Source organism: Xiphophorus couchianus, chromosome 20 (assembly GCF_001444195.1).
Source record: "Xiphophorus couchianus chromosome 20, X_couchianus-1.0, whole genome shotgun sequence".
Lineage (NCBI taxonomy): Eukaryota > Metazoa > Chordata > Actinopteri > Cyprinodontiformes > Poeciliidae > Xiphophorus > Xiphophorus couchianus.
The window spans coordinates 23669282-23693513 of record NC_040247.1 but is presented as its reverse complement, the minus strand read 5'-3'; the positions used below and the strand labels follow the sequence as shown (position 1 = coordinate 23693513).

The 24232-nt window shown below is 39.6% G+C and overlaps 4 protein-coding genes across 6 annotated transcripts in view; 1 reads left to right on the top strand and 3 right to left on the bottom strand.

Moving 5' to 3' along the window:
* The window catches only part of rhobtb3 (Rho related BTB domain containing 3), a 31957-nt gene extending 30032 nt beyond the window's left edge, over positions 1-1925 (bottom strand). The window contains exons 1-3 of one of the 3 annotated variants that reach the window (XM_028003082.1): positions 1025-1922; positions 815-868; positions 507-738 (exon numbers count right to left, since the gene is read on the bottom strand). In XM_028003082.1, the coding sequence (XP_027858883.1) occupies positions 507-674 (168 nt within the window). In that variant the 5' untranslated portion in view covers positions 675-738; positions 815-868; positions 1025-1922. Of the gene's footprint in view, positions 1-506; positions 739-814; positions 869-1024 lie in introns of all 3 variants that reach the window. The other 2 variants (XM_028003081.1, XM_028003083.1) reach the window with 2 other exon arrangements.
* A 1624-nt stretch (positions 1926-3549) lies between these two features.
* On the bottom strand, positions 3550-7376 carry rfesd (Rieske (Fe-S) domain containing). The gene is made up of 4 exons (XM_028002368.1): positions 7244-7376; positions 5739-5908; positions 4916-4950; positions 3550-4665 (listed from the first exon to the last, which is right to left on the bottom strand). Exons 2-4 carry the CDS (start codon positions 5890-5892, stop codon positions 4354-4356), a joined length of 501 nt encoding a protein of 166 aa, XP_027858169.1. The 5' UTR covers positions 5893-5908; positions 7244-7376; the 3' UTR covers positions 3550-4353.
* Positions 7377-9365: 1989 nt separating this feature from the next.
* On the top strand, positions 9366-11323 carry nudt2 (nudix (nucleoside diphosphate linked moiety X)-type motif 2). Its single transcript, XM_028002369.1, has 2 exons — positions 9366-9648; positions 9753-11323. The coding sequence occupies exons 1-2, from the start codon at positions 9522-9524 to the stop codon at positions 10067-10069; spliced, it is 444 nt and encodes a 147-aa protein (XP_027858170.1). The 5' UTR covers positions 9366-9521; the 3' UTR covers positions 10070-11323.
* Positions 11324-15362: 4039 nt separating this feature from the next.
* ube2r2 (ubiquitin-conjugating enzyme E2R 2) lies at positions 15363-24048 on the bottom strand. Its single transcript, XM_028002367.1, has 6 exons — positions 23429-24048; positions 22976-23195; positions 19858-19944; positions 18555-18652; positions 17976-18110; positions 15363-17598 (listed from the first exon to the last, which is right to left on the bottom strand). The coding sequence occupies exons 2-6, from the start codon at positions 23156-23158 to the stop codon at positions 17313-17315; spliced, it is 789 nt and encodes a 262-aa protein (XP_027858168.1). The 5' UTR covers positions 23159-23195; positions 23429-24048; the 3' UTR covers positions 15363-17312.
* Positions 24049-24232: the final 184 nt, after the last annotated feature.

The following is a 24232-nucleotide window of genomic DNA, read 5'->3' as shown; positions in this document are numbered from 1 at the left end:
ATTATTTTTCGTTTCGACTAAGTTACAAGACCTTTTTTGGTAATTATTTTATCTCTATTTTTACAATAAATGAATCAATTCGAAAGTGCGTACAAATCCAAAACCACCTGTTACCACCCACAGCCTTTATTGGAATTTTTGGCTTTTTTTGGAACGGAAGGCTGCGACAAGACTGATGAGCAGTTTTTGTTTTATGCAAAAAATGTCTTATTTTGGTATTTTGTGTCCGAAAATCTCTACTGATAGGCTTTATGTTTTCTGTGTACTCTTCCAGGTTGGTGGAGCTCCACTTGAGGTACAAAAGGTCTATTGGCTCTTGTGTAGATGGAAGGCAACGTCTTGGTAGGCTTGCATTTGAGTCGTACTCTTTCCATTTCGCTGCATTGGCTTGTACAAATCTCTGTGAGATGCTCAAAGCTTTGTACATTGTCCAAACTATAAGCAATTTTATGAATAATCCAACAAGGAACTGATCACTCTATCTCTCAGCGTGGTTGTTTTCTTACCCAACTGGGGCAATCCCGAACCACCACCGTGACGTCTCCAAACACGCGTGAGGTGTACTCCATGAAGGCCGGGTTGTGCAGGCTGCCCTCCAGGTCGCAGGGTCCCACCAGCGCTCCGTGACCCAGGTAGCTCCACAGCAAGCCTCCCTGCAGCTGGCCCTGGCCCATGAGCTCCTCCCCGGGCCCGACTCCTCCGGGACACTCGCTGCCCAAAGCAACGATGTGGATGGACCTGCCAGGAAAATAGCTCCTGGGTAAGACTAAGTGGGAGCTTATTATTCATGTGTATCACGGAGACAGCGCATCACCTGTTATGTCACTGAAAATGACAGAGATGAAGCTCACCAAGGCCTTTCCTACACCTGAGAGGGCATGTGGTTCAGCGAATCAAAGAGTCGGACAACTGTTTTCAGTGCTCACCGTGCAGTGATGAATGGATTTAAAATAAATAAGACATGCAAACAGGAGCATCATTTCTCTGTGTGTGCCAATGAGTTGCAGCGTGCAGATGAACTTACATTGTGGACACCGCGGCTGTGTTCCGATGCTCTACGCTATATGGTCACGGTGCGTTTCCACGCCAGTCTGCAGTCAGGCTCGCTTTTCCGCAATGAGCCGCCGATAATCCCTCTCTCTCATCGGTGGCTGGCCCCCCGGGAGCCCGGGCTGCTGCACGGGGGTTTAGCGCTTACTCGCATTTCCCCCCCAGCCCCCTGTCTCTTTAGTCATTCATAAAAGCGGAGCTCGGCACCGTCCCGAACCCACCAAGCGAGCGACCGCAGAGGCGCACCGGACAGCCCCCAGCCGGTGGAGCAGCGAAGTGGGTGAGAGCAGCAGCGCCCATGGGCGGCCAGACAAACAAGTTGCCGAGCAGATTTACGGCAGTGAGAGGGGCAGCTCCGCAGCGGAGTGTCCAGACACGCGAAGAATCCCCTCGGCGGCTGAAGCAAAAAGTCACAGACAGATCTTCAGAGGGACGGAGAGAGGAGCAGCGAGCTGAGGGAACCGGGGGTGTTCGCGCCTGGCTCAGCAACGCGCACGCGGACACATACGCTAAAGCGCGCGCCAATTCACACAAACACAACGAGGCTGCAGACGTCCAGGACACAGGGCTGGTCTGCTGTAGTTTGTTCCATATGTTCTTTTTTTTTTTTCTTAATGAAGGTGAGCTTTGTTTTCAGTGGACCGGTTGCTGCTGTCCTGCTCGTCCCCGTCTTCTCAGAGAATTAAACTTACTGACGTAGACGCTGAAATGTCCAACTCTCATTAAAATTCTAGAGTTGGTCCTGATGACTAAAGAAAAACTTTGATTTGTGATCCGGCAACATCTTTAACCCCTATTAAACACGCAGGCAGCAATGTTTTCAAGTTCTATTGTATTGAGAAAATGTAAACAAGTCTAGGATTTCAAGCCATGTGTTCAACTGTAAAAGAAATTCACACAGATACACCTAATTCAAACCCCACATTCAGTTTCCCAGAAACCAATTAAAATAGGAATTTTAATTGGTCAGAAATGCACATTTACTGAATAGTATGTCCATGTGCAGCTAAAGTCTTCTAGATTATTCTTACTACAGGAAGTTTTGGAATAATGAGATAATGGAAAAGGAGCACCCGTTTTGAAAAACTGCATTATTGACAGTTTCATAAAAAAATTACATTTTCTTATTGATCAATGGAAAACCTTCTGGTATACACTATAACCCCGACCAGCTTCCTACTTGTCTCCGCTGGTATTTTGATGACTTGTCTTTGCTGATGAATTTCACATCTTCCATGTCAGAAGGCCTCTTTGCCATTACCCTAATCTTCAACTACTTTCACAGATTCTCCATCAGATTCAAGTTACGTCTCTAGTTGGGCCACTTAAAAACAAAAAAAGAAAAAAAAAAGCATTTCCTGTTAGATTAAATAATCTGGTCAAATTAAAAGACTACTTTAATCTGCCAGGGATGTGAATAATATTTGGCTTAATGGTTAGCGCTTAGCTTTTCTTTTTTTTTTAGAAAGCTGACATTTTTTGTGTGTTTGTTGTGGAATATCTGTGGTGCTGTGGCTAGCATTTTACTTTGCAGCAAGAAGGTCCTGGGACTGATTTGTCCTCTTCTTGGTGCACCTGTAGTTTTAATCTGTGAATTGCAGATGGAGTCTTGATGCATATGGACCTAAAAATGTTGCAGGAAACCCTTTAATCAGCAATTATGGTGTGAAAGTAAATAACTGCCTGTACTATCTAATTTATTTTTTTCTTTTTACTTGTCAATCAAATATTAAATTAAGTTGCTTGTTTGTTTTTTTTAGAAGCACAACTGCAATATTGTTCAAGGTTGTTTTGTTGTGGGGGTCTATAACAGGCGATAAATTAGATCTGGCCATCTCTGTTGGATAAACTCAAGGTCTTCTACTGCTGTTTTGTAGAGGTAGACAAGCCTGAGGACATATACATTTTTAATCAGAGCATCTTGTTTCATTCACAGCCGTGTAATGTGATCAAGCTTTAGATTTTAAATTTCCTGCAAACCATGCCGCTCCCAGGCCGCTGCTGTCCCTCAGGTACCCCCCGCTTAGCAGTTTTCTCACACACTCGGCTCTTTATCTTGACAAACAACTCTCAGCTGACCCATTAGAAATGACCTTCAGCAGATAGTAGCTCCAGGATTGTGTCAGTTTGACAGCATAATAATATGTTAATATTTAATCCATTGCAACTTTGCAGCCCCATCTCACTTATCAATCGGATTTGAAGTGTCAATAGAATAGAAAAAGCCTGTGGAAGTTGGCTGTGAGATAGTAACAGAGATCGTGTTTGACTCTTACTATTGAATTCAAAGCCACGTTGTTCTGCATTGGGTGTGCAGTAAGCTGTTAAGTAATGCATTTTTTTTTTACCAAAAAAAAGAAAAACACTATACACTACCCTGCCGTTCATTACAGTTACGAAGGTTGAAAGGATATTTTCCGTTTTCCGGGACACAATACAGTCACTTGCAAAAATATTCAAAATTGCCCCATTCTGAAAAATGAAAACCATAAACATCAGTGCATTTCGTGGGGATTTTTATGTGATAAAACAGCACGAGCTCGACCTTTATTGTGAAGAGGAAGAACAATAACCTATAATATTCAAAATTTCTTACAAATAAAAATCTGAAAAGTGTGCCTTGACACTTTACTCTGTGCCAAAATGGAAAGAATTATGCACAACTGCTCTACAACCCAACTAAGGCATTGCTTTCCAACTAAGCTCACAGAGCCAACAAGGAGAACATCAACCAGAGGAGCAGCCACGATGCCGATGTGCGCTGCTGAGAAGCTTGAGGAACCCACAGCTGTCTGAGAGAATATTAGTGTTGCAAACACTGTGGCCAATAGCAAAAAATATCCAGTAAAATATGTTGCTACTTTGTGGTTTTATAGTGAAAAAAATGAAAGAAAAAAACAATTCAATCAGCATGAGTATGACTGAAAGGCCTGTGGTGGTACAACATAAAGCAATTAATTCCACAAAATGTTTGTTTTGTGTCACCTACTACTTTAATAATTAAAAAACTGGCCACTTTTGTTGCATGATGTTTTTATTTTTTTAAGCAAATGATTCTCCACTTCAGGACTGTATTGATCACTATAAAGCTTTTTATCACATCGATCCAGCTGCATAATTCATGAGGGAGAGATGGAGGCCAAGAGAGTATGGAAACATGCGGCTACCGAGTGGGACTGAAATGATTAATTTATGAAATACATATCTTTTAAACCTCTACACTAAAGCAGGTCATATCTTGGCTTGTATCAATGAACATCCTTGCAAAAGTCACGGTTCATTCTGAGACCAGCGGAAGAAACTTCACTCATCATCATCATCTTTCATCACAGGCATGTCCCCGTCAGATTCCTCGGCCTTGGCTCTTTCCACCTTGCCTTTTTCTCCCTGGTAGTAGTCCGAATCGACCCAGTTTGGGATCATGACGAGCTTGACGAAGACTTCCCCGTTTTCCTCTGTGACGGTGTGGACCCTCTGCTTCACCCCCTTGGAGTACCATCTGAACACCGGTGGCTTCTCCTGGGGGTTCCTGCCCCTGTACAAGCCCTCTCCCTTGGCCAGAGTGATCTTGTACTTGTGCTTTGGACAAATTATGCACAGCTTGCCGTTGATGTCCTGTGTGTAAAGCGTGTTTGTTTGGAAACAAAGCAGGTGGGTAATATGTTAATGCAATGCAAATTTGACATGGTAATTACAGTAATTCTCTGTGTCTCGGCCCAGCAGGAGCTGGTAGGTGATTAAGGTACAGATGGATTAGCATGTGAGAGCAAGTGCAGGGTGAAACTAAAGACTTAAAGTTCAGTGCTCCCACCTGATCTGAACGATATTATAGGTTAATCTGACATGAAGTCAAATGGAAACTCACCTCTATGTCTCCGTTCTCCAATGTTCCTCCGGCATCTGCATGAAGAACACAAGTTTTCCTTTTTGAAAAAACTGCAGACAAACAAGATGGCTGTATCCGACTACATGCATTGAGAACTGATGTCCCCCACACAGATGAATGCAGACTTTTATACACTGTTCTGCAAAAAGGAATCCTGTAATGCAACATCAACCCAGGTTTCTGAAAATTTACTTACTATTTAATATAAATTGTTAAGACAGTAGGGACTTGAAAACGTGTTTCAACACATTGTGGTGGCCCCAAGAAATGTTCATAAGGGTGGCCACACCAGGACAGTAAAAAAATTCAGTCGGGAACAGCAAAAGAAATTGTAAAAAGTAAATACAATTAATTTTTTATTTTATTTATTTATATATTAATATATGTTGTATTTATTTACTTATTTATTTATCAGGTTTTATCCCTGTATTGAAGAAGATGACTCTGTATGCCTTCCTTTGACATGAACATGATTCTCTGTGGAGGCCAGTAGGGTGCTCAGAATGCCACAATAGTAATTATTATTATTATTATTATTATTATTATTATTATCTATAGGTCACAACAACAATAATAATTAGACATTTTCCCGAAAGTTGGATTCTTATTTGCTTCAACCGATCAAGTAATGACAATCTTCTATCACAGGACAGAACAGATCAGATTCAGAACAGATTGTTCTGCTCATTAAAGTCTAATGCCTGGTAAAGAAATTCTCTGATATGCAATAAACTTATCTGGGACATAATGTTGAAATTGGGGGAGGAATGTTTTGAATTGCCACCAGAAAAATCCTACTCACGGTAACAGTAGCAGTCCATAGCATAGAAGACTCCCTGATGGTAGATAATCAGAACGTCTCGACCCTCCAAAGTCCGGAAAGAGCGCTTTGCTTTAATCAGTTCATCCTTCTTGCCGACGAAGTGAAGTCCTCCAGACTGCTCTTTCTCCTCCATGGCTCTCTGTGTGAGTCTGTTTCAAGATGCAACAAAGTTTCTCTGATGTGTGTTAATTTGAAAACTTTCACTACATCCTGAGCTACTTGTAGAAAGAGTTTTTTTTAATTTTTTTTTATAAATTGTCAGCGGGATTACTGAGACCTCATGTCTCAGTTGTCAGCTTAGATTAAGTCCACAACACCTCCAGAACATTTAAGTGAGAACATCCTTGGCACCGATCAACTCTTCTCCCCGCACTTTGAAACCATTAATCCCTCATATCTGCCTCGTCATCGCTTACTAAACATCCGCTAGACGTCTTTGTCAGAAATAGCAAGAGAAAGCTTGTAAAAAAGAAAAAAACTGGTCCTGATGCGAAACCGCATTAAATAAACGACCTACATAAATAGGGGATCTATGAAACGGCGAATCCAACTAGATTTTGCCAATATCACTGCCTCCAGAGGGCACAGTGCTGCATCATGAACATGTGCAACCCCCACAGAGGCAGCAGATAAAAATCTGCTCCATGTACAGAAAAGTGGAATAATGAGCTGTGCTGTATCACAGGCTGAAAAAAGCTCTTTATTAGGATAAAAAAGTAACATCTCTTGTAGTCCCTGGCCAAAATAAAGAAGAGGAAGAATGTACAAAAAAAAGAAACTGTAATACAATAATAATACAGAATAACACTAAAAAGTTGTGCTATGAAACGGTCCAAAGATGAACATAGGTTTTACTTTACATTTGGGTAGCAAGATCATCCCAAAGTCTGCTGGAGGAAGGAATAGACCCAGAACCCAAATTACTTGAAGTCCAGCATGAACTTTCCAAAATTAGTGATGATTTAAGACAAACATGTCATCTTCTGCTGTGGTTGGGGCACCTAAAATCTGTAGAGAATCGACGATGTCTTCTCAAGTGAAAGATGAGGAAGATCTGAGCCAACGAGGTTAAAGTCAAAGTTAAAAGCGACCCTAACTTACTCAAAGAGCCGAAGCAGCACACAGTGCAGATGAATTAACTCAGGCAGAAGATGATCACACATTTGCACAGTGAATAGATGTGCTTTTCAGCAGGTACACATTTCTGTATTACAAGTATCATTTTAACTAAAAGCTGTCCATTTTCACTATCCATAAGCCAAAGTCATCAAGCTTAACATAAACAAATACTCTAAATACGTCGAGCACAAACCAAAACCAACAGCGCATACAAGTTCCCATTCTTTAATTGACTCGCTAAGCTAAATTAACTTTTCATTGTCACTTTGATTTATAGAGAAGTAAACATGAAAAAAATATATATCTACAGTTTTTTTTTGTTTTTTTAATGACAAAAGATGGTTCAGCTCTCACTCTGACTTTACCTTGAAACCCAGCAGCTGTGACTCCTTCGTCAAAATGAAGGACTGCTCTGCTGACAGCTCAGGGGTGAAAGGAGGGCTCGTTTCTATTATCTCCTCGCACAGGCTGCCTTCAGTTGGTCCAGCCTCCTCTGGGTCAGTTCCTTATCTAACCAGCCTCCGACATGAAGCACACACTATTAATTCTGATGACATCTGAGGGTCTTAGCCTTCTGCCTCTCCCACACAGTCCATTTGATCGTGCAGAAATGCTACTTCTTAATTATTTAACCCATTTGTTTTACATTTATTGCAGAGAATTGCAAGCCGCTTCACGAGATACTCGTGGACACGTTGATTTCAGACACGAAATGGGATAAAGGGAAGGTAAAATTGTGAAATGTTTAAAGCTCTTTCGAAACGGCGTGCTTTGAGAAGTGATTTGAACGAGGGTGGTTCTTTGCGGTCTGTGATTGTTTGTGAAAGAGCGGCCCAGAAGGAGAGCTTAGCATCGCTAAGGCATCTTCCTCTCCAGGTTCTGAATTTGAACCTGACTGGTGGCAGCTGCAGGGCTTTGGCGTCTGAGGACAACCAACCAGCACTATACCGCGAAGAAGCTCTGTAAGACAGGAGGGATGGTGCTGTTGGAAGGTTTGATGCAGGCTTTAAAGACTGGAAACCATTTTTAAAGATACTATCCAGTGGAGTGTATATTTTCACAAACAAAAAGACATAAGGTGTGTGGAATAAAATAATTATTTACAGTGTGTTTACTTTTATTAGAAGTTTATTTAATATTAATCTTACAATGTTTAATTAGTTTATTATGTCTCACTCAGTCTTACAGAGTCATTGTTTCTCTTTTTAGCCTTCACAGTTTGCCTCAGTGTGTCAGAAGCTTAGCAACAGGCGATAAGTAAATAGTTGTCATACCTTGCGGAGGGACAAGACCAGACCGAGCGATTATTATTAGACACAGAATATTCTGTCTGAAACCCATTTTTAACTGGAAGTTGCATTTTTCTCTGTGTGTGTATTAATCTGATTAGCTCCTTGGGAATGTTGGTGATGTCACTCTGTCTGCGGGAGAAGGACAGTATACAGTATATGTAGAGAGGTGATTCCTTTGTCTAGTTAGATCTCTTCTGAGTTCTCCATCTGTGCAGATGTGAAATAAAGCTGTGTTTTGTTCTTTCTCTTTAACAAGGTTTGGACTTTGTTAATTTTTCACGCTCCACAGGTGGTTAATTTCCACCTCAAAAAATCATACATTAAATGTGTATTTAAAGAGAAAAATGCAATTGTGAGTGTTTGGCTTGGTGACATCACAATCAAGCAGCTCACATAGCAACAGTAAATGTTACAGATGAGCAAATTTCTTAGCTGTAGGTTCTACAATGTAAGAAGATATAACAACATTTTGTTAGTAGAGACCAAGTCACACTGAGGGTGTGACAAAGCAGAATCCCTGAAATTGATTTTACATTTTTTTTTAACAAAGACAAAAATGATTATGAAGTTACCATTTTAAACAGCGATTGATATACTTGCTTTGTACAGTCTTCATACTAGAACAACAATCTTTGTCTATTTCCTCAAGGCTGTAGATTCTTACCTTAATAGCTGCCAGCATTTTATAGTCCAGCATGTTGCATGACAGATGTTTAAGCTGATAGAGAATGATCAGTTAATAAAAACACTGATCAGATTATATCAAACTTGCTCTGTTGTATCTTTTAGAGCTTAAATTATACTAAAACCTGGGGGAAAGATGTAGTGTTAAAGTGTGTTTGTATAGTGTTTGTTGATGTATTTTATCTTGATGTTATTCTTTTGTTGGTTTTTCTTTTTACCTTGTTAATTTTATGTTATTCAGCCCGTTGTTCAAAAATGTTCAATAATACACAATGTCCCTCTTCGGCAAAAATATTAATTAAATTAATTTGGTTCATTTGGTTTTTTTCCTGCCTCTATGCTTTTTATTTAGCCTCATATAGTACCTTTTCTTAGTCAGGAAATGTATTTAGACATTTTAGTTATTAATATTAGCAGGTGAGGTGAGATGGATTGTTTCACACTAGAGCCTATTGCAACAACACAGTGCAAACCTCGAGTACTCCGAGCCACCACATAGCGGAACAAATGTGTCTGTCTTGAACTGCAGTCGGACGAGTTTTCTTGAAGCGCAGCAGGCTCACTGGGGCTCTCAATGGAAATATCTCTGAAAACAAAACAGTAAGGCGTCTAACTTCATCATTCCCGGCAGTTTATGCGGATGAAACTTTCCACAACATAAGAAACGATGGCTCTGCGAGCTTGTGGGTTTATAGTGTTTCGTCGCCTCGCCGGCCTCAACCCCCCTCCGGGGAATATCGAGTATCTCCTCTTGCAGACTTCCTACGGGCAGCACCACTGGACCCCACCCAAAGGTCTGCACAAAGCCTCGTCTGTCATTCGAACAATAAAATGCCACATTGTGTGGATGCACAGTTTGTTTTTGTTTTTTATTTCATCCTACATGTGGTCCTCCCAGGTCACGTTGACCCAGGTGAGGATGACCTCACCACGGCTCTAAGGGAGACCAAGGAGGAAGCAGGGTTGGGGGCGGAGCATCTGAAGGTTATAGACGGCTTCGTGCAGGAGCTGCGCTACGAGGTTCGCGGCAGACCCAAAGAGGTGCTGTACTGGCTGGCCGAGCTGAGAAACCCGGAGGCGGCGGTGACGCTGTCCGACGAGCACCGGGACTACCGCTGGGTCCCACTGGAGGAGGCCTGCAGCCTGGCGGGCTACAAAGACCTGCAGGAGACGCTGAGGGCCGCTCAGAGACACTTGGAGGCGCAGCGGGACTAAAACTGAGGAAAGATCATTCAGATAAAGTTTGCGTAGGGTTTAAGTTAAATATTCTTCTCCCTCTGCATCCATAGATTCTGCACTTCAATCTACCGAGAAGTGGAAAGGAAATGAGTAAATATAAAACGCAGTTTTCAAATGGTGATTTCATGCATCTTTGAACTAAATGAACAGCTGCGATGACACAATTCAAGTGACCGGCAATGAGTTTTAAAGTTAGCTTTTCTTTCTTTTAATAAGTGAAACTATCATAAAAAAATATTTTTATGTTTACTGTTACAATCATCTCTTAATAATCTGGAACAAAAACTTATATGACCTGACCTGTAATGGGCAGCGACTTCTTACGCCGTATCTACAAATCTGGGTTGCCTTGGAAACACGTTTATGTGTATGTGATGGTATACTTTATGTACAGGTAGTTAAATTGGATTTAGTCACATGAGGATCCATAAGTAAAAACATTTTAATGAAAGAAGAAACTCAACCTTTGAGAGAAAAAAAAATTATTATAAAATTATTGTCAGTTGTAAACATTTGATTGTACCACAAGGGGGAGACAAACACAACGCCACGAAGCTTAAAGAATATTTCACCTTGTTGACAATTAAAAAATTAATGTTGCACAGCAGATAAGCAGGCAGCTTCATTACTGTGAACATATAACATGTAAGAAATAGTGGCCTTATTGAAAGGAAGTGTGTTTTTATTTCACATAGGTGTTTCATCTAATCAAAAACAAAGATCTTTTGCGTGTGTAATGAGAAGGAAAATATTCTCAAGATGCCACTGATGAGGATAGCCATGACCCGAATGACTGAAAATACACACTAAACGAGTGGAATGTTGCTAATGGTTTAATAAAAACAACAACATTGGGATAGCATTGAACCTGTTTGCCAATTTTGTTATGAAACTGAGTTGTGTAAGCTAGGTCATCAATATATTTCTATGTGTTTTCTCTATTTGAATCGATGTGCCAGCTTCAAATACAGGTTCCTACAAGTTTGTTTTCGAGTGAATCTTCAAGCATTTTCTCCAGTATTTTTGATCATATTCTGATATTTTTGGGACAAAATATTTACCTCATTTATTTTTATAATCCTGTTCTAAATAAGTTATGAAACCACAACATACTGCTGCGTGGTAAAATCATCTGGACAAACTTAGATTAGTCTCTCTTCAAAATGTAGAGTATTTAAAGACTTCTGGAGAAGTATATGTTTAATTGTACATTAGAAATTTATTTAAATCGGGTTTTATCATGTGGGATCATTTTATTCATTTTGCAAAATGTTTGGCATTTAAATCAGGCAAAGTTTAGGAACAGCAGATCAAATTTAAAGTGCAATCAAAAAAAGGTCAAATCCTTAGCTTTTATTTCAGTATTTTCTTATTTTATAAAGTATTAGGTTGCAACGCCTAATTAACATTTTTGGATATATAAAACAAATGAATGAGAAACACACAACAGTGCAAACTGCAACATTAAAGTTAATGTACAAAAATGACAGAAGATCCTAACTTAACATTCGATTTGACTTCAGGATTATAATCAAACTTTTTCAAAGAAATTTGTTCAATTTAAAATCTTTCAGCTTTTTGTCTGGATATATTCATTTAATATTTCTTAATCTTTACACTTAAAGGACAACATTTCTTTTCCTAATGTTACCAAACCAGCAGATACAGGAAATATTCACTGTAGGCTTAACTAGTTTGCTATCCATTGCTTAGAAATATTTAAGTTAACAAACCCCCAGATGAACTCAGAGCTCTTCTCATTGCAATGGCACAGTTTTATCTGCATCCTTTTACTGTCACCATGTAATTACACAAAAGTTAAACTGAAATTAAGCACTTAATTTGCCACCTAATGTGGCATTTTGACTTCTATCATTTTGAAATAAAAGCAACTGATTCAAAAATTAAAAAAAAAAAAAAAAAGGTAAATGAGTGTATCATTTCCCTGTAATAAAATCAGCAGTAAAATGATTAGAGGATTAAATCACACAAATAGTTTGTACCCAGGAACGTCACTCAGGCTGAAAGGTTCAGATAAAAAGCACAAAGTTTTCTATTGAACAGCTTTACAGATACTTTTCTTTAAAACTATTCCTGAGTGTAGATCAGTAAAACTGGAACTGAAGGAATAATGCTTTCTTCCCTGCAATTGAAAACTAACGATAAAAAGAACAGCATTTTATTTTACAGACACATCTTGTCTGTAAAATAAAAGTTACATGAAGAATTTTGTGAAGTGAAAATAGATTTATTAATCGACACATTTTCTTCTTTAAATGCTCTTTAGCTGATGGATAACATGAAATAAAAGCTGTAAAAATCATTGAACCCTTCTGTGCTTTGGAGCCATAAAAGCCAAATTACAAATGTAGCGGAAAGAAGCGACAGTCACTGATCAAAGACCAACTTTTATTTATTTTTCAATGACTTTACAACTTGAACACAATAATTTTACTCTTGCATACTTTTTCAACTTTAGCCTGAAGACCTACTTTCTTCAATGTTTCATGTTTGATGATATTTAGGCTCAGTGAGGGATAGCAAAAATAATTTTACAATTAAACCCAACATTGAAGGGGGTTCGCAAAAACGGAAACCTCGTGTAAAATCTGCACCCTTGCAATAGAAGAAAAGAAAAAAATCTAATAAAACCAAACATGGATCAGCATCAACAGGATGGACATTGTGGATGGGTCTGTCTTTCAGCAGTGACACTGGAGTTTTTGGAGGGGATTGGTTTACTCTTAAAAAAGACATGCATTAAATTAACTAAAATATTTCAGATTTTGTGTGGGGTTATGTGTAGGGAATTTGGAGTTGTTTGTTTTTTAATAGCTCTTGCTCCCCCATTCTACCTTATAAAAACCAAGGCCAACATTTAGTTTATAACTTGGTGATGCTGTCGCTCCTACCAGGCCATAATCACAGATCTGAAGCTTTGCCAGGAAGTGACAATTGGCTCTTAAGCAGATGTGGAAATTTATCTCATATCGTTGAGAAAACCGATGCAGCTCTTTGGTATGTGGTAAATATACGAGCTATCGCACCAAGTTAGCTGGCTTAGCTTAGGGAATCAGGATAACAATTAGCCTAATTCTGTCTGACTTCATGTCTCCTGCTCTGAGTGTAGTCCAGCACAGAAACCGAGTCCAAGTAAAAGCACAAGCTGTGTTTTTATTTCCCCAAATGTACTCATTAGTACCCCTTGTTACTGCTGGACAAAGCCAGACTTTTTTTTCCCCCTCTAAATGCTAAAAAAGCTAACCAGCTACAGCTAAATACACAGGGTTTCCCCATTTTCTTTGCTATGGTTACTTGGATTTAGGTTTTAAAGTTTGGACGCTAGAAGTTGATTATTCATTATTTTTATCACCTCTTGGACTTCACTAGTGTGTTTTTCAGTGGATTGAGGGGATTTTCCAGGAAGTGGTAACTTTAATCCTGTACATTCAGCTGTACTATTTAGCAGCGAAGAAATGCCACTTTTTCTAACGAGCATATTTTTTTATGTTGGAAGGAGGCACAGAAAAGCTCTGGAAAGTTCTGTGGATTTGTAAAGGTTGTGGATCATAATGCAGGAACGTCCATCTTCTAGGTTTTAGACAATTAATATCAGACCTGCAAATCCAGACAGTTGTTTTCCCTTTTTTAAAATGAATTAAAGCTCAGCAGCAAAACCTCAGAATCACTGATAAGCCAAAACATTTCAACCCTTCGTTCCACACTGAATGTGATAAAGACACACAGTATATGATGAATGAACAACAATAGTAATTTTTTCATTTTTTGTTGGATTAAAACTACAATCTCTATCAATGAATTTGCAGCACGTTTTCCCGTTTTCTGGTAGATGCATGTTAGTTTGAATTTTTCACTTAAATGTACATTTGACTGGCTGTTATATCTGCAAGTTTAGAAAACGCATTAAGATTAAGAACATTTTCAGATCTCAGTCAAATTAACCTAGAGCATGCATTGTTGTTTTTGAGTTTAATAATAAATAAATAAATAAACTAAGCTATGATGCATAACTAGGGATGATAGTGGAATATCTTATTTTTTATGTTGGACTCAAAACTACAACTGACATCATAATACCTGCATGACTTTTTTTATGTTATAATTTGTTGAGGAAAAAACAAAACAAAAAATGTGGAATCTGTCAAAATTTTAATTAGCAGAACGGTCCTTATAGAAATCCAGAAGTTGTTTAGCCTTATTGTTCCATCTGTACTTATAATGCTCAGAAATAAAATAAAAGTTGGGATTTGGCAGGTCTGAACGAAAAGAAAACTAGAAATTTGTTTTGTCCAGCGAAAACCTGATAGCCGCATCTCTTAACGCTTTAGTAGAGATGATGTGACCCAGCAGTCCAATAAAACCCACTTAAAATCACTCCTTAAATGTAAAAGAAATTAATTGCTGCCTAAAAAGGGGTCAGAATGGCTAAGATGATTTTCACTTCATAATATTATAGCTGATCTGTGCACATCACATGTTAAACAATTCATCTTGGAGATATACAAGGATGGTGCTTTTAAATCATTAACAGGGGTTTATGTTTGTGCATGATTGCGAGCGAGTGGGTGTGGGGGCAGCAAAAGTAGGCAATATTTAGTGACAACTAGAGCTCTGTGGGCATCTTTCCGAATTATGTTACAGGTCCATTTCCAGAGTCTTCCTCACTTTCTGTGGGCCCCAAAGAACAGGACCAGGAGAAAAAGCTTTCACTCCTTCAGCTTCACGTTAAAATCCAATGGGTATCCTATAAGTGTAGTTAAAAAAAACATGTAAATCCTCAGCATGCTTTTCAGACGAGACCTCATGTGGGGGTTTGTTTGTGTCCGTGGCGTAAAAATCCATCCGTTTGAAATGAGCGCTCAACGGGACGAGAGATTCTTAGAACGTAGAGATTGTGTGAGATTCGTGTGTATTACGTCAGTCACGTTGTGCTGTTCAGCATGTTCAAAAAGCTTAATACTAAGAAGGTCTGTTGCTTTTCTTAATCCCTCAAATCTCCAGCCAATCCAGGCTGGCAGAAAAGCAGGAAATAAGAGACGAGTCCTCTCTCTCGAGCTGGAAGTTTCATTCATCGCTCAGGTGACGAGAGTCTGACTGTATTCCAACGGAGGGACGTTTGGGTGAAGATAAAAAACTTGACATCATAAAGAACAAAAAAAAAAAAAAGAAAAAGTAAATGCTCTCACACACGCGCGCACACGCAAACAGGGAACAGGCAATCAGCGTCTTATTTAAATGATTTTTTTCTGTTATTTAAACAGAAATACATTTTCAATTCTAATGAAGTAGCATCAAAGCACAAGCTTGAGTCACAGAGCAACATTTTTTTTTTTTTTTTTTTTTTTACTTCTTCTCATCAACTGCATCTCAATGTCTGGCTTGTCTAAAAGTCCCTATAGAGTAATTCTGATTCTCTTAACTAAGCGAGAAAAAACCCCAAGACAAAGCACCCCGACCTGGACTGAACGCTCACATGTGGATCGGAGGCTAACAGAGCAACGTGGTCTGGTAATGAGCAAGAAAAAAACGTAAAGAAGAGTCGTTTGGTTCCGAGGACTGTCACTGACCATCTTTTCTCTTACAAGTGAAAGCCGACTGAGACCCTGAAGCTCGAATGGCCGAGAAACGACAGAAAAATTGAGTTACAATACCTTGCAAAAAGTATTCGCCACCCCTGGAACCTCTTTTTTAGAAGAAAAACACTTTGCATCCATAAAATACACGTGTTCAAATGGCCCAGACAAAGTTCAGACATAAGTCCGGTTAAGATTCTTTGCAAGATAACTCGGCACTGTTTTGCTCCATCATGTTAGATCCCTGTATATTACTGGAGTTTATGGCTGCAGTGTGGTATCGGCGATGGGGTATGGACACTGGAAGACAATCAAGTGAAAGTCGAACGGAGAACTTTGAGAGACAGAGTCGTCCTACATGAGAGTTGAGAGGACAAGCTGCCCAGCTCACTGATCGCCTAATGAGCCAAAGGGCCAAGATTCCCCCTCACTACACTGACTGAGACGCAGCAGGAAATATAAGAGACAAGTCAGAGAACACACAATCTCAATTAGGTAAATGGGAAAACAGCCGCAAGAAAACACACCATGGATCCAATCTCTCTCAACTCCAGGCAGATAATGCAACTTCTTGTCATCATTTATCAGCGCCAACAACCTGTCAAACTCAAAAGACACCGCTGTGTTTCATTTTTTTAATGAGTACATTTCCACTAATGAAGTACTCGTACACTAAAATAAACCTACTCATTAGTTTTTCAACTATAGTGGCATTGTCAAGACAAAGATTGCACAAAGTTTCTTCTGTCATTTCAAACCTGGGCCAGTCAGACTCCAGATGGCATCCAAGAAGCCCACTGAACTGTGCCAGCACTGAAGACACAAAGCGAAGGGACATAGCAAGGATGAAGAGTAATCAAAGTTTCGTGAGTGTAATAAAAATACGACAGGAACTGGTATAGCATGGAAATTAAACTAGATTGGTGATGTAAATATTCAAGAGGACGGTCGTCTAGTTCAGTGTTTCCCAACCCTGGTCCTCCAGGCACACTGCCCTGCATGTTTTAGGCACTTCCTTGCTTCAGTCCAGCTGATTTCAATTGATGACTGATTAGCAGTCGTTTGTTGAACTGCAATCAGTTGAATCAGGCACATTAAAGCAGGGACACCTCTAAAACATGTAGGACAGTGTGCCTTGAGGATCAGAGTTGGGAAACACTGGTCTAGTTTGACGTTTGCATGCTGAAATGGAGGATGAAAAATGACTGAATGCTTGATAAATCTAAAATCTGAGTTTTAGTAATATTTTTAAGAATTTTCTATACTGGGCTGCAATAATTTCTTTTCTCAAACTTTGCTAAACATTAGACAGAGTGCAAGGTGTTGTTAAGGCAAACGGTGAGAACACCAAACTCTGACTTTAAGTGGAAATAGCGCCAACAAACATCTGTTGCAAACTTGTTGTTTCTTTTTTCTTTTTTTTTTGACAGCGTGTGAAAACATTGACTCAATCAAACTTGTATCAGTTTAACAAATGATTAAACATTTTGGCAGTAGACTTTTGACCCCACTGTTTGTGCAAACACATGCACACACACAAGCACACACACACCCATCCACATACTTTGAAAAATGACAGACGACCGCGGGACTAAATTGGCAGGGAGGATTTATCGTCCAGATCATCATGAGTCTTCATTGCCAGAGTCGTCCTGGTTGTCATAGTGCCTGGTGGATGTCCCACCGTCCTCCAGGCAGCTGATGGCCCCGGCCTCGCCCACGGACTCCATCTCGCTCTCGTCTTCGTCCTCGTCCTCCTCCTCCATGTCGTCGTCGTAGAGGTCGTCGTAGAGCAGGTCGGAGCTGCTGTCCTGAGAGGGGACCCGGGTCTGAACGCAGTACTCGTCCAGCGTGGTCGGCACCTTCACGCCGTCCCGCTCAGCCTCCGCCGCCGTGGACAACACCTGCTTCCTGCAGGCAAGATGGCGGGGGGAGAAAAAAATCAACTAAGAATTTGAAAAAGTGTTGAGCTTAGTGTTAGCTTTAAAAATACAGGTTTAAACTGCATCTCACTGAAACAGGACATTACTAAATATGGCAGACTTCAAAAATGTTTCCTTCTGGAAGACCCAGACATAGAGAAACATGGCAAAAAGGTAAAACACTGTATATCATTTGCATTTTCAAGAAGGTAAATCGTGTTTTTTTCTAAATAAACAGACAAAAAGCCCACCTTAAATAGTTCATTCTGTGCGTAACGAATCTAAATAACACCTGAGATCAATGTCTTGAAATGAATCACTGAAGTAAAGCAGAGGCACCCGTTTACAGCCACTGCAGTGCGTTACCTTATAATCTCTGCATACTCTTTATCTTTGCCTTTGCTGTCCCTCCATTTGCGAAACATGACCGAGGCGTCTACATTGGCTGGAGAGAAGGTGTTGGGCTCGTTGAGCAGAGAGATCACACTGAGCAGGATCGTCCTGACGGCAGAGAGCGCACAGCAACATGTACACACAGTCAGAGATCAGATTGCATCGGCACGGTCAGAAACATTATGCTCACCCTGCCTCCCCCATGTGGCTCAATTACACGCTACCTCCACTCTGCTCAAGTTCCCAAACACGAACTCAGCAGTTTCCCTCAGTGATGTGAATCCTGCTGACGTGCTAAATTTAGCAGTTATTCAACAGAGCTGCACTTTCAGTGTGTTCCCCTTTTCTTTATTTAGAACAAAGCCTTGTGTTTTCTAAATTAGCATCAAGCTGTAATAAAGTGCATGAGAGATTGAAGAGACAAGTGGGGCCTCTGTTTCACTTTTGCTCTTTATAAGATGTACAAAATAAACCGTTATTCCTTTAGGGATTATACTGCCTCCAAGTGTAATCCAAGACACAAAAATCACCAGCGTGTTGCAGAGGGAATACCTGACGTTCTGGGTGGGGTTCCACCTCTCAGACGGCAGCTCCCCGCTCTGGGGGTCGTCGACCGGGGGGTGCAAAATGGAGATGCACACATCTCCGTTCTGGAGAAACAACAAATAGCAGAAATGCTAAAAAAAATTTTTTTTTTTTTAAAATCAAGAAGAGATTCTACTGGCATCTGTCATTAAAATATGACAGATATTGCTTTATTGTTTTTGCCTTCCTCTTAATCCCTCATGAGCTCATGGCGGTGTTAATGCTTGGAAAGTCAAATAAATGGCACGAAAGTCACATTTGTGTGCTTATTTTGACTTTTTAAAGGCAGATGTCTTTAGGTTTTGATTCAATTAATAGGCTGTTGGAGTTCAAATACAAGTCTTAATCTTTTACCTTCTATTTTTTTTTACTCTCTCTCTTGCTCCTGTTTCTTCTTTTTGCATTTTGAAGCCCAACTTACAACTTGTTTGAGTTACGTGATTATTGGATTTTCATTGCAGCACAGTTTACTTTTCCTAAGTCCTTAGTAAATTCGAGTGAGGCTGGGGGATTATCCTCATGGTGTTTTCCGACAAGATGAATGAGGTGTGCTTAGGAAAAAAGAAAGAAGGTTTTATTTTGCTCTCTTTTTACGCTGAAAAATTAAATCTGCGCTCTAAGGGCCGATCACAACACTCTTTTTACTGAAGCACAGCTGTGGTTTAGTGTTTCAGCCTGGCTGTGTGATGGTCTTCTGTGGGACACACGGTTTTTCCATCTGCCATTTTTCTCAGAAAGGAATATAAACTAGCATTGAATATAATGCAACGAACAAAGTGTAAGAATGTGACAGAGAACAAAACCAAAGTAGCAATATTTGAACCACTAAACCTATTTCTATCCTAGATCGTTGCAAAGTTTACATGCACCTTTTGTGGAGCCAGACAACAACATCTCATCAATTTGAGTCCTTAAGCACTTAGCGTGAACCTTGTTTTTGCTGTAAATGAAAACTGTAAGTTGTAATAAGTCTTCATTTTTGAACCCAAAAAGGAAATCGGATATAAATGCAACCCTCTTATTTATCCCATCTGAAATCTGTTTGAGGAGAATCAGTATGAAAAAAAAAAAAAAATCAGATATTGATTGAAGCAAATGTTATTAACCAAAACACTCTTATTACCTCATCCATGCACAGGCTGTCACTAAAACGTGCTTTAACCACTGTAAACCTTATTAAGTAGACAACAACTTCAGTCCAATAGAAACTTTAAAAGCCATATGAGCAACAAAAGTGAGCATTACATCCAGATCAGTCGAAAGCTCTCACCTCGTAAATATTTGGGTGCCACATTTTGGTGAGGAAGCGAAACGTAGGAGGGGAGTATGGGTAGTCAACTGGGAACTTGATGTGAGCCTGGAAGAATAAACAGAGAGAGAGTTAATGTAAATTATGTACTGTTGAGCCTTTGCTGGGACCTCAGCTGTACAGGTTCAAATGACAGGCGACTTTATCCTTAAAGTAAATCTAGTCCAGCGGAGCCAAAAAAATCACTTCTATTGGTAAAGGGAGCACAAGTAACTATTTTATTCTACAGTATGAAAAATGTGCTGGCTGCTTTAAGGAAGACCTTAATACAACTGAATTGTGACAATTCAGCAAATTGTTCACTTTGCAAGTTGAACTAAAATGCTTCATTACAAAACGGTAATTTTTGAGTAAAATCTTATACTTCAAACGTTGACTTGGGAGTAAACTTCATACAATAAATTCCTTTTCTGTCCCGTTTTTATCAATTCTGTCCCTACCGAAGAAAAACATCCCCGCAGCACGGCGCTGCCACTACCGTGCTTAACTTTGAGGATGATGTGCAGTGTTTGTTTTGCTCTTCGATAATGACTTTCTTTAGTGCTGTAATAAATATGCTGTTTACTAAATAAGTCATCTTAAAGTCAATTTGTTACATGTTTTTTTTTATTTAGGGGTATCACAGTAAAGCGCTTTTCAGGATTTGTAAAACATTATTTTAAAAAACTCATATTGCTTTTCTTCATCTGAACGGTTATGCACTTCCTCGTCTTAGCTTATCACAAAAAAATGCCAATAACGTACATAGGTGTGTCGGCAAAATTTAGAAAAGTTCAAGGGTTATGAATAGTTTCGCAATAAGTCTGGTTCAGTTTTTTTTCCCTCATTTTACCACTGTGCAGTTATTAAGTATTATGCATGGGAGCCTGGGTGTGCACCCAGCAGCCTCAAATCAGCTGCATGCCAGTCAGATAAGACTATCGTCAGTCCACAGCTAATCACTGAACTACACCACCACAGCCATGTTTTAGCATGAATATAAATATCGCCGTAGATTGGCAGGAGTTTTACAGAGAGAGTTGTCTTTTTTTATTTGCTTAAAAGCATAAGACGAGCACAAAACATTAAAATAAAAACCAAGCTTTTATCTTATTTTACAACAACTGTCTGTATGTCCTTTATACAAAGCCATGTATTTGTATTTAGTACATATTTGACAAGAAAAATAATAATTTGATTAAACCTTTGATTGTACAGGAACCGTCACAATTATTTTCAAGGAAGGACAGAGAGGGGGAAATTTTTTTTTTTCTTCTTTGTGTCAGTTAAATAAAGATGTCAATTAAAAAATATAAAATAAAATAAATATGCAGGTAGGATCAGTGTTTCCTAACCTTGATCTTGGGGGTACATTGCCCTGCATGTTTTAGATGTGTCCCTGTTCCAGCACATTACCTCAACAGCCTGTCATCACATTCTGCAGAGACATGTTAGTCATGTTTCAATTTAAAAGATCAGGAAAATATCAGGTCAGGTATATCAGGAACTCTGAATACCTCAAACAGTAACAGAATTACACCTTTGTTGGCATGTGAATGGCTTGCCATTTCTTTTTCTAAGGTTCCACATATTTTTATGTGTGAAGGGGTCATCCAACCACAAAAGATGTAATCAAACACGGGCAAGTGGCCTGTATCAACAAACACCAAGGTTTAATCGAGTTATGGTCATAAAATCCCTAAGATTTTCCATCATACCTTCGCTACACCTTAAAATCCATAAATGAGATCCCAGACAAAGAGCTTGAGTGCCCCGAGTTCAAGCATTAAATTATATCAAGCTATACATTTTCATTTCAATTCATATCAAAAATACCTTATTGATCCCAAAGGAAAATTAATTTAAATTTGTTTAAACTCTTTGTTTAAACAAAGATGAATCTTTACCGGAATATGTTCAAATTGTGGTATTTTGACTTGAGGTTATTGAAATTTGTTATTATAGAACATTACACTGATTTATGTCTAGTGAGAACTCTAAATAGTAAGTAAATATATTTGCTAGCCTAACAAACAGTGCTTCTACTTACTGAAATATTTACTTTCAACCACAGTATCCATCTTTAGCATCTACAAATCTGGATCTTCAGCTTTTTTTCTAATGCTTCTCTTATTTTTGTCTGCAAGTGAGCTATACATGAGGATGACGAAGTATTGTACGAAGTTTAAAAAAGGCAGGGCAAAAAAATCCCAACTAATTATTTGACCTATTTGGTACACCCGTTGTAAACTCCAGCTACACCTGCATGAACACAACCTCACACAAACCCATGTCTGACCTGCATCTTCTGTCTTTCATCTGTCTTTTTCTTTTATTTTTTTGAGAAAAAAGACAGATGGGGAGTCTAATCTTGCCCTTCTCTCCTACTCGTTCTCTGTGTTGAAGTGCCATTTATAGCGGTCACCAAGCCAAAAATAGCTTTCTGAATTACAACCACCGTACAGTGATGAGGAGTGGAGACTGAGAATGGAGCCAGAATTAATGACGGAAAAAAAAAAATTTTTTACTTGCAGAAGAGGTGAGAAGAAGCATGAAGATGTGAATTATGCTTTTTAGATCTCTAGGATGGTGGGACTCTTTGGGTTTGAACAAATAAATTCAAATGGTCATTGCGATATTAACTTGGACTTTTTGATGAAAAATGAATGTGTTTTATTGCCATCAAGATGCTAAGCTCAAAGTTTTAAGGACATCGAGATGACGGAAGAGAAAAAGAAAAGAAAAGAAATTGAGGTCTAACATAACCCTTATCTTCTGTAACGTAAAAGTTATTTTAGGTAATCATGCAAAACTTTTATATTTCTGAATACATATTTTGGACAATATGAGAAATACTGGCAATTATGTCTTTGTTAAAACATTGGAAAAGCAATATTGCTTGCGATAAACCAAACTTTTCCTCTTTTCACTTTTATCATCAAGATGTTCCCTCCGCTTCTGTACCCTTCAGCATGATAATATGATAACAACACTTAATTATTACCATTACATAGTAATATCACAACCTTGCAAATACTGCATTCAAGCAGCTCTTTGCGATAATGAGTGCAATGTGACCATTTGTGCAGGTTTCTCCCACCTTGAAGTAGCCTCCTTCATACAGAGTATTGGGCGGTCCGAAGATGGCCACTTCCCAGTTGTAGAGGTCAGACTCCTCTACTAGGGTGATGCGGAAACCCTCCACCGGCTGCTCCTGCAGGGACTTCAGCTCCATCATCAGGGCCTTCTGAGAACTAGGGGTTGCCTGGTGGGCCATGTTCATTCCACTTGTGACACCCAGGGGCCACAGATCAGCAAACCTAGAGACAATTCAGAAAGATCATGAGATGGACGGTTCCATTTGAAGGTAACAGACTGAGTCAACAGCTTGGAGACACCTCAGTGTTTTTTAACTTGGTGTAAACAGACAGACAAACCAAAATGCCACACCAAGAATTAAAATACAAACATGCTATGTGGCCTGTCAAGCTAGGTTTCTTCTGAGGCCCTTAAAGGTGGAACTGCAAAGTTTTTTTAAAAAAAAAGTGCTTACCTCTGCCTCCTTGAACTATACGTTTTCGTTTGCTCCCAGCTGAAACCTGAAAGGTGAACTCATTGGCTGGCCATGCTAACGTCGCTGTGTGTGGACAACAGTAAGTGGAGCAGTGGATTTCCTCCGAAAGCCTGTGGCTGCTCCTCGTGTTTTCCAAATTCTTTTGTGTTGCCAGTGTTGACAGTTGACATGAAGAAAGCAAGTCTCAGTGGAAGTCACCGTCTCCTGCGGATCATTCCCGGGCTCAGAACCGGGGTTTGGCCGTCCCCGCCATCTCCCCGAGCTACTGGTTCGGTTCGAACAGGCTCTCAACTGACCCCTGCTTGTTTATGTTTGTTTATCTGCGCTCCAGCAGTCTCAACTTCTCCACACGTCAGCTATAAACCCCCACCGAGCAACTTCGTACAAACGGAGCGGGTTTTCTGCCGTCTGTCGTCCCCTCTGGCACGGCGGTGAGATAAAAACACGCAGGAACTCGAGCCTGTGGTCAGAGAAAGGACAGCAAGTAGGAGATTTTTTTTTTTTTTTTACACTCGCGAATTACACTGGCTTTTATCGATTTTTATTTTCCTCCCATCGATGCTTCCGGCTATCATTGCGCGTGTCTGCAGAACGTAAAGCGCGCACACAGTGACGTGCGCGCACCCCAGGTAGAAAAAAAAAACTGCTGGAGCTAAGCTGAAGCTAACAGTTTCAGAAAGAAAGAAAGCACTTATTATTTTTTGTATAATAATAATAAATATCGTAATAAAACTGAAAACAGGAGTTCTTAGGAACAAGAGCTTGTTCACATGACATTTTTTA